The sequence below is a fragment of the Chelonia mydas genome, chromosome 2 (assembly GCF_015237465.2).
Source record: "Chelonia mydas isolate rCheMyd1 chromosome 2, rCheMyd1.pri.v2, whole genome shotgun sequence".
In the NCBI taxonomy this organism is placed as follows: domain Eukaryota; kingdom Metazoa; phylum Chordata; order Testudines; family Cheloniidae; genus Chelonia; species Chelonia mydas.
This window is the reverse complement of record NC_057850.1, coordinates 56636747-56647168: the sequence shown is the minus strand read 5'-3', so window position 1 is coordinate 56647168 and position 10422 is coordinate 56636747. Positions and strand designations below refer to the sequence as shown.

The 10422-nt window shown below is 38.9% G+C and overlaps 1 protein-coding gene across 1 annotated transcript in view; it reads right to left on the bottom strand.

The window, feature by feature from the left end:
- Positions 1–248: 248 nt before the first annotated feature.
- Positions 249–10422, bottom strand: part of TRPA1 (transient receptor potential cation channel subfamily A member 1) — a 60595-nt gene continuing 50421 nt past the window's right edge. The window contains exons 22-27 of the mRNA XM_037892449.2: positions 10263–10392; positions 8934–9116; positions 7445–7513; positions 3560–3670; positions 2854–2951; positions 249–1444 (exon numbers count right to left, since the gene is read on the bottom strand). Of these exons, the coding sequence (XP_037748377.1) occupies positions 1246–1444; positions 2854–2951; positions 3560–3670; positions 7445–7513; positions 8934–9116; positions 10263–10392 (790 nt within the window). The 3' untranslated portion in view covers positions 249–1245. The remainder of the gene's footprint in view (positions 1445–2853; positions 2952–3559; positions 3671–7444; positions 7514–8933; positions 9117–10262; positions 10393–10422) is intronic.

The following is a 10422-nucleotide window of genomic DNA, read 5'->3' as shown; positions in this document are numbered from 1 at the left end:
TACCTCACTCTAGGCAGTTTTAAAGCACAAATGCCATTAACTTGCACTGAGGGTCCTCGCCTTTTGTGTAGATTAGTGAGGTTCTACATAGTATGACATCATTCCCAGTACTTAATTTACCATTACCTGAATAATAAGGTATTCTTTAGAGAATGAGCAAAATGATGTGCAAAGGCTAAAAGTAAAATATGTCTGAACACAAAGGCAGAGCACTAATGGTGACAACCAAATACAGACATAAGCAGTTTATTGTTACCATTTCTGAAACCGAAAATACATTGCAGCATTTCAACAGTGCAGTTTAATTAATGTTTATGGCATACATACATGTATATTATTTTATTGCACATATGCATTTTACATTCTGTAAATAAATAACAAGACCCAAAGTGCAGATTAAGCTAAAAGATGAGTTCTTATGGTAGAACCCAGAGTAAAGGTATGTCTACAATGCAGCTGGGACCATGCTTCCCAGCACAGGTAAATACATACATGGTAGCTCTGAGAGGCTTTGGATATGTACCCAGTGGGTTGGGCAGGTTTGGACTCGGTTGGCTATCCTGAACCACCACTCATGGTGCCACAGCCACACTGCTATTTCTAGCACACTAGCTGGAGCAGCAGTAGCGTGTGTCTGTTCACCTGCGCTGGAAAGCACCATGCCAGGTTTGTCTACACTGAAACTTAAACATACTACGTATAAAGGACAATAGTTCAAAGTGACTGACAGAACTAAATTCTGCATTCTGCTATTTGTATTTTAGGATGTACTTATCTGATGGCAGAATCTGGCCTTTCAGTTGCACAACAGCTTCACAATCTTACGTTTATTTTGTACCTTTCAGGGCCTGATCCTGCAGTCCTTACTCAGTCAAAACTCCCAATGAAATCAGTCTGGCTCAGCTTCTTGTTTTATATTAAATGATTTTTGACATGAAGTGATTCCCTTCCTCATTTTCCCCAAAAAGTCAGGTTATTATAGGAATTAATATACTTTGAATCCATGAAAAAAAGATGTTCATAACAGCAGAACAAGTCAGTAAATACAGAGCTAAGAGGTTTACTGCATTTCTTGTAAACCCTAATTAGGAACCTGTTCTATACTTGTGTACATGATGTGAGTACCATTAACATTACACATGGGCATTAGATGAGAGGAGACCCTAAAGTAAAGCAATTTTACAGATAACATATGATGTGACAAGTCATGTTCAGAAAGAGTTGTCATTTTCAGCTGTGCTAGAGCTAGGGACATTTTGATTTTACAGCTTTTAACACAGTATCCCATTTACTGTTCATGCGTTCTAACTGCTGTTTCCTAAACTTATGCTGAAATAAATCATTACTGTCTTCATCCTCAGCCTCTGATACTATCTCCATTTTTTGTATGATCAGTTTAATGAGCTCATGCTGTTTTTCCAAGAGCGTTGACATATCCTTAAGCCTAAAACAAAATAAGTATATACATAGAGAAAATTTTAAAATCTAGTTTTATAGCAGATTTCATAGAATCATGAACATTAAAGATGCAAAAAACCTATTAGATCATCAAGTTCACTCCTCTGCCAAGAAAAAAAAAAGTTCCCTAGAGTATATTTAATATCTCATGCCATGGTGCTTCCCCCATTTCAGGAATATTGGGTTGGAAAATGAGCTTCATGGTCCTTAAGAAAAGTGATATATAACTATACATTTTAAATATAAGAGCAGGGCATGAAGTAGAATTATCACTTGCAGGGCATGATCCTGCAAAACCCTTTCTATCCACAATAGTTACTCATTTGTATAGTCCCACTGACGTAAAAAGGGCCAGATTTTTAAAAGTATTTAGGTGCCTAAAGAGGCAGATTGGTGTCTAGAGGATTTTCAAAAGTGCTTTGGCACCTGCCTAACTAAATCTGGCCCAAAGGGACTACTGACATTGCTGAGGATTTAGTATTAGTCCTATAGAATGCAATTTGACATGTACATCTTTTTGTTATCTTTTACAAAAGAAATTAATTACAGAAATGGAAACCATCCCCAGAAACTGTCTCCCATGAGTTATTGAATGAGTGTTTTGAAAACTCCAGTGGTGGTCCAGTGGTAGAACAATGATACTTAGACTGAGGCTCGGGAATTGCAAGGGGCTCCTCAATGCGTTGCCTGTGGCTCTTTGCAGCACATGATATTAAAACACTCAGATTTAATTATTAACCAATCAGGATCCTTTTACTACGTTATTAATCAATTGTAGAATACTTGGTTAGTCATTTTGCTGTGAGAATTATATATATACACACACACACACACATACATACAGCAAAATGACTGACCAGGTATATGGTAAATGAAACAATGAATTCACACTTCTGTGGCTCTTTTGGGCAATGTTGATCGCTAATTTGGCTCCTGAACCACTGAGATCTATCACTGGCCTAGAACATGGAAGACCTGTGTTCAAGTCCCTGCTCTGTCACAGATGTCCGGTGTGACCTTTGGCAAGTCATTTAGGCCCAAATTATTTTAATAAGATTTAGGCTCCTAAATCAGTTATGGGTTACAACGCTGAATGCAGCAACACCTAAATATATTTAAAAATCTGAACCTTAGTGTCTCTGCACCATAGTTCTTCATCTGTTAAATGAGGACAATAAGACTTCACTACCTCACAAGGCTGTTGTGCATCTAATACATTAAATATTGTGAAATATTCAGATATAATGTGATGAGGGCCATCTGAGTACCTTAGATAGATTTAATTTCACTTTATGAGTACAACACTAAGTGCTATGACACTGGCATTAACTGAAAATATATTCACAATGCTGATTCTGCTTATTAGTGCAGAAATAAAACAAAAAAATTAAATACCTGTATTTCTGCTTCAAAATTTCCAGTTCTAAAGTTGTGTCAGCACTCTGAGCATCTGTGACAGAGTCTTCAAAACCAAAGCAATAATTGAACACGCTCTAAACAAGAAATTGTTTAGACATTACAATTCAGACATTACAGTGATGCACAAAACCCTAGGGAGATAAATGCAGCAATTTCTCCTCCCTAGAGTGAAGGTTGCAGCTTCTATCATAAAGCTATATTTTAGCACCCTTATAACTTTGGTTTAGAAAATGTATTTGGCCTGAAAACAGCTAGATTCACTTTGTCAGCAAAATAACATGTTCCCTCAAAGTCTGGAAAAAAATATTCTGTGCTGCAGGTCATTAAACTATTACCCTTGTTTGTACTATATTAGTTTATCTCATATTTCTTTGACTTTCTCTGCCAAGCTTCTCACATGGTTATACTTCCTTGAAAACTCATGACCAACTATAGTTGCTTAATCACAACTTGTTTCTTCAAAGTTATGTTATTTTTGTTGTGGATAGTTTGAGGCCTAATCCTGTGCCCAGTGATGTCAATGGAAGATTTTGCCATTAACTTTAATGAGGGCAACATTGTATCTTCTGGTCCCACTCCTGCACACAGAAAAATTAATGACAACATTCCTATTGACTTCAGTCCGTGAAAAACAGAGCCCCAAGTGTGTGTCAGCATTTTACTCTAGGATACATCAACTTACCATAAATCCACAGTATCTTGGCCTATTAGGATACACAGTGATTGATTCCTGGTCCACCCGACTTAGGAACCAATATGGCAGCTTCTTCTCTAAATTTGTGTGAAGATTGACCTAAACATATTTTTGCATTTAGAGTAGTAATTAACATAGCATAACACAATTCTCTTTAGATCAAAATACATGATTCGGATGATGTAAATGCCCTTCATCTCACCAATGTCCTACATTCTGGTAATAGGTTAAAAAACCCCATTTGCTTCATTGTTTTGAAATGTAGGCCTTCATCCAATGTATAATATGTAAGTCTGGTTGTTATGGCCAAAAAGAGGAAAAGTCATGTGTTAGTCATAGCAAGATAATGCAAATGTAAAATATTTATAGAGAAAGAACACAAAAAGTCACTGGAGACACTTGTTTAGTGGATGCTGGGTGGGCTGGGAAACATCTGGAGTCCAGCATGGTTTGTAAAGCTCAGTCTCAGAGCTCAGGATGAGTGGCTTTGTGCTTAAGGCTCTGGATGCAGACTTCAGAGACTTGAATGTCCTGCTCTACCATAGATATAATGTGTGACCTTGGCCAGTCACTTACTGTCTCTGTGCCTCCGCTCTCCATCAGCAGAATAGGAATACTAGTAATTCCTTGCTTTTCAGCAGTATTGTAAGAGTAAATACATCAATAATTATGAGGCTCTCAGATACTCTGCTGATGAGGGCTATGTAAGCAGCTGAGATGCTCAAATAAATTGGTTAGTCTCTAAGGTGCCACAAGTCCTCCTTTTCTTTTTGCGAATACAGACTAACACGGCTGTTACTCTGAAACCTGGTATTGAGGGTTTCAGTGGGATTTGGGGAGGATCGTGCAGTTGTCAGAAGGTTAGATCAGAGAGGATTTCCATCACTTGAAGAGGTTGGGTTTGCAGGACTATTAATAGGATTAGTAATAACAGGAGAAATTAGGAGAGATTCTGCAATAGGATGATGGTTGGGTTCTTGTCTCTGTCGTAGGATCTGAGACAATTCAGCAGTCGGAGTGGGCATTATGATGCCCTGACGTGCAGGGGGCATGGGTCTATGGTAGGGCCGCTGTAGGGTAGCCTAAGCTGCCTTGTGTAAAACCGATTCCAGTAGGAATTCTCCCCTGGCTTGATTCAGCGCTCCACTGGCCTTTTTACACTGCTGCTGCTGAGTGATGAATCCCTCTGTGATGGGGTGTACAAACTCCATCTTGTGCCCGCAGGGGTTAACGGACAATACTGGATCCAGGTAGCCTGCCTGCAGCACATGCTGCAGCTTGACAGGAAGCTTAAAAGGGAGCCACTCAGCTCAGAAGGGAAGAGGCTGGCGAGAAGACAGACCTACCCTGAGGGCTCCTGAACAAGGGCACTAAAGAAGCCTCTCTGTGAGGAAGAGGACTACCTGCTGAGCTGGGGCTGAAGTTGTCTTTTCTTTTGCTATCTTATATTTAACTTGGAGACTTTGGGGGAGACGGATGGTAGGAAATGACTTAGGGAGGCAAGCTCTAGGGCACTCCAAATTGTCCCACATTTTATAGGGCAATGGGTCTGAGCCTGGTGGAGTGGTAGGGCCCAGGATTCCCTGCCAACTGCTCTTGTTGCAGGAGGGGCATAAATCTCATTCCCCCACTCCCCCAAGTAATGAGAGACTAAGGATGTTGAAAATGCTGAGGCAAGGATAAGCCACATACAAGAGTTAAGAACTGGATGGAAAGTCCTTGCTGCTGGGAGGTGAGAGACTGCAAACTGGGTTCTGGCCCTTTGAGGACTCTACTACACCCTCCATCCATTGAAACTGTTAAGGAAATACTGAACATGTATACTTATTTCATTAAACATGAAATACTAGATCAGCTCATTTCCATTATTCATAGCATTGGTATTTCATGTATTTGTCAAACATGGAAAAGATCACATAGGTCATTTGAAGTTTCAAAACACAGATATTTGAGTTTTCTGATAGCCACCTGTGCTCTACATCACTGGATGACTCCTAGTGACCACGCCTGGGGAATAGCATTCAACTAGTCTGATGCCCCATCCTTCAGTTTCTCATCTGTGGTCTCGCTCTCTCTGGAGTCAGGTTACTCCTTATCTTCTCTTTCCTGGTTCTGGGTTTACCACTGGAGCCTACTCAACTCCTGTGGCTACTTCACCCCTCCTGGCCTCTTACCAGACTCCTTAATCCAGTACAGGATCCCAGGGCTTGCTCTCCCACTGGACTTCCTCTTTGTTCCTGGAGGCCGACTTCCTCCTAGGAAGCAACTGCAGACTTCTTCCCCTGCAGCCCTCTGCTGCTTTCAGCCTCGTGGTTTTATAGTGCTGGCCCTGCCGTTCCCCATCTGGGCTTCACTCTCAATTAACCTCGGCCCTCCTTTTTTCAGGTGATGCAAAGTGAACTAATTGGCCTCTTAGACCTTCATTATCCCTATCAGAGCTGGTGTGGGGCGCACACTCCATCACACCAACCAATAACTAAATAAGTGCAAAACATGCATTTCTTCTTCAAGAATTGCCTCTGTATTCCATCCCAAACCCCTGCTTTCAGTCATTTGTATCTCTAGCAAAAGAAATTCCTTTTGAGATGAAATTTCTCATTCCGTAAGCTAAAAGCAAATTTTTAAAAGAAGTTTGAACATAGTCAGTTCAGCTAATTGTGAGTTTTGTGAGCATCAAAAGAGAAAGGTTACTCACCAGTAAGCGTCGTTCTTTAAGTGTATTGCCTCTGCACACTTCTGGGATATATGCTGCAGCATTGTGAAGCTCTGGGAACGTTCTAGAAAGCAGTGCAAACCAGAGCCACATGTGCACCCCCTCTTGACATTGAGTTCCTGAACGTTCAAAGTTGGAACTACAAAACAGCTGTACGCTCCCAATCACCTCGGTTCCTTCCACTAAACTTTGGAGCCCTAGAGAAGTAGAACTCCAAGGTAGTGTGAGGATGCAGAAGCAATACATTCTAAGAACTACAATTAATGATAAGTAACCTTTATTTCTTATTTGACAATTGCATATTCTTCACGTTTTCACTCATGGAAGTCTAGTGGTCATACAACCTACAGATAGGTGGGCTGAGTTCTAAATAAATGTGTGTATAGAACTCCAAGCAGCAGACCTGCAGATTTCTTAAGTGAAAACATTACAAAGTCATGTCGCCTAAGCTGCCTTACTCCAGTAAGCAAGCCCCAAGGCCTAGATTTTTAAAGGATTTGGGGCACCATAAATGCAGATAGGTTCATAATCAGGTTTCCAGAAGTGCATAAATGAGTTAGGTGCTCATATACTTTTGAAAACCCCACCATCTGCATCTTTAGGCACCTAAATACCTTTGAATTAAGTCCCTTAATTACTGTCATTGGCTACCATATAACACGTTTCAATACATAGCCTCTGCCCAACTGAGTGAGCCTCTAATATGTTGCAGTGGATCTGGTATCCTTCACATTTTCATGAATCTTGATCATTTTTAGGCTAAATAGATTCTCCCCTTCAAAGGGAAAGCAATAAATCCCCAAAATTACACATACTATTTTTGGCTTTTATGCTCACATAACTAAAATTGGCTGAATTGACTGTTCAAACTTACTTTAACAATTTATTTTTAGCTAAAAGCATGAAAAATTTCATCCTATAAGGAATTTTTGTATAGTTATACAAATGACCAAAAGCTGGGATTTAGGATGGAATGCACTTGTCAACCTACCTAGCTTACAGAGATATATGAATATAAGTTTACCATAGTGATAAAAATTATATTAAAAACGACACTAGAGACCAATAATATTAATGCTAAATAAACCAGTTCTTTCAAGGTGATGTTTAAGCAATTATATCTTCTACTTACACCCTAAAACCTAACATACACTACGAACCTGCATTGCAATCCTTTTCAGTGCAGCATATTTTTGCACCTCAGCAATGTCTCCAACAGCCAAACCAATCTAAAAATACAACAACATAGAATCAAACAAGTATTTTTAATTACGTGATTTTTTACATTGCGTGGTTTAAATTATATTCCTCACTGGTATTATGATCTGAAAAGCCTTTTGCTAAATCATATTGTATCAGCAGAACATTACCCACTAAACACAGAAGATTTGTGCATGCCTAAAATCCATAATCAAAAAAGTTAATTGTTTGTTTAATTATATTTTCATTTTCTTAGCAAATTATATTTGGCAGACCTTATGCTCTTTTTAACTACTTCTAAGAACTGTTCAAAAACTAATACAGCTTCTTTAAGGCCCTTTATTGCTTTCATTGACTTCAATTGAAGCAGGATCAGGCCAACATCCTGTAAAATAAAAATCTTTGTATCATTTCTTCTCAAACATGTTGTTTAACGGGGCATAGGCAAAGATGATGCATAAAATATTTTCTCTCTCTCGCTCTCTTTGCTACAGTTCCAGTTTGCTGATCCTTTTTATTTACATCAGTCCTACCATTTAGTGTTCAACAAGGTGAGCTGTAGCTCACGAGGGCTTGTGCTCAAATAAATTGGTTAGTCTCTACAGTGCCACAAGTACTCCTTTTCTTTTTGTGAATACAGACTAACACGGCTGTTACTCTGAAACTTCCAAGGGGATAAGTGGTTCATTTATTTAATACAACCCACTGAGATTTGCTTAAGCAATTTGTTTAAATATGGCTCTAAGAACGTCAACCTGTAAATTACTACTGTTAGGTCTAGATATTGGCTTTTATGTCCTGGATGGCGGCACTGTTAAGTCACATCAGTTCAGGAGAAGCACTGGAGAAATTATGCCTCAGACAGGCACAGTCTCTGCTATGGCTTCTCCATGGACATGGGTAGGGGACACAAACTGCTCCAGCCATTAGGCTGGTACAAGGTTGCTCTCCATGATGTGCCACCCTTGCTCTGTCAGCTGGGGTGTGGCCATGATCTTGCTTCCTTCCCTGTCCCTTTTTGGGTTCATTGCTTCCTAAGGGAGGGGGAGGAACCAGTAGTCTCTGGACTCCATGGAGCATAGGGGCTAATATTGAGGGAGGGCAACATAAGGGGCTGGATTCTTGCATGCCCACCTTATACTTTGCAGTTGCACAAGGGCCATCACAATCTGGCTCTAAATACATAAATACTTAAACTTGTTCTGCAACAATGACAGAAAAACACTTGTTTTAGGTAGTAAAATGAAGGAAGAATGGAGAAAAGAGAACCAGAGAAAGGCAAAAGGGAACACCTCAATGTCTTATTTAAAAAAAAAAGTCATGTTGCTAACTAATGAACAAAGGTTTCTGCAAATCAGCGTGCATATACACAAATTATCCTATCCAATAATGATGTGTATAAACAGTTATGTTCCCAAATCTCCATATTTTACTATGTGAAATACTTACCAGCAAGTTCATAAGAAGAATTGGAATAAGCAAGGTGAAGACAATGAGAACTGCATAACTCAGGAATGGATAGGGCAAATTATCACTTAGCAGCGGATCAAGGAAAGCTTCATGATAATTAATATCTCCCAGCATCATAGCAAATGTCTGCATTACAGAAAGGAACGGAGTCTTGTAATGTTCCTGAAAAAAGAAATAAGGCAGGCAATGTAAACAGGTACGTTTTTAAAATCTGTAATGTCCCCTCTTTTTTTTTCTTCTTCCAGATTCTCTATTCATGAATATTGGTTGTGGTGTATTTAAAACTTGCACATAGATTTGTAAAATTTACAAATACAAGATAGAGTGGACCAGATCTTCTGCTGGTGTAAACTGGTGCAACCCCATTGACTATTCAGCCTTGCAAAAACTATTGTCCTAAATACCATACCGAGTGATTCAAACTGGAGTGATGCACTTCTGGAGTGGATTAATTTCTGACTGGAGAGAAATGAGGGGACACAGAATCAGGATATTCTCTCCTATTCTATTTTTATTTACAATGTTCACGTAGGGACAAATTGGGCTCCCATCTGCGCTTCTGTAAAAGGGCTTCTGACAGTTGAATTTGACAGTTTCTCTGATGCACAGGGCACTAAGTCAAATACTTTACAGAAGTCTATTATATCAACACATACCCCTTTATCAACCAAACATAATTTCATACAAAAATGATTCCAAGTTCATTTAACAAGACCTACAGTATTTTCCATACAACCTTGTTGACTGGTATTGATCATGTTGCCATTCTTCAATTCTTAATTGACTGAGTCAAGTGTCAGCCTTTCCATTATTTTACCTTAGATCAATGTCAAGGTACAATTATCTAGATACAGTAACCTAGGTTATCTAGGTTTTTTCCTTTTTTAAATACTGGCACCCTGTTAGTACTCTTCCAGTGCTCTGGAACTTCCCCAGCATTCCAACATTTATTAAAAATTAACACCAATGGTCCAGAGAACTTCTTGTCCAATTTTTTTTTTTTAAATCTTGGGGAAGATCTATGCAAGAAGAGCTCCAACAACTCTGGGGTTCTTATGGGGCAATCTATCCTTCTATATTTTCTTTTATAGGGAAAAACAACAGTAGCACCTTTTGGATTGGTTTCTGAATTATTATAGATATGTTATTTTTTCAAAGATAGAAATTATTTTTCACTACATTATAAATTGTCCTAATTTTAGACTATTAAAGTACCTCATCAATTGTATCTATCAAATATCTGAATACAGGAAACATACAAACAGGATTATTAACAATGACAACAAATAACTATGCCATTAATCTAACCTGTGAACACAGAAGGACAAAGAAGCTGAGTCCAAAGGCCAATATCAGGAAAAAGAACACAACAGCAATCCGAATCAAAGTCCTCAGAATTTCCCAGAACATTACAATGTAGATTCCATAGTTTTCAAATCTAAGAAAATGTTTGTAGGTAAAAATTAAC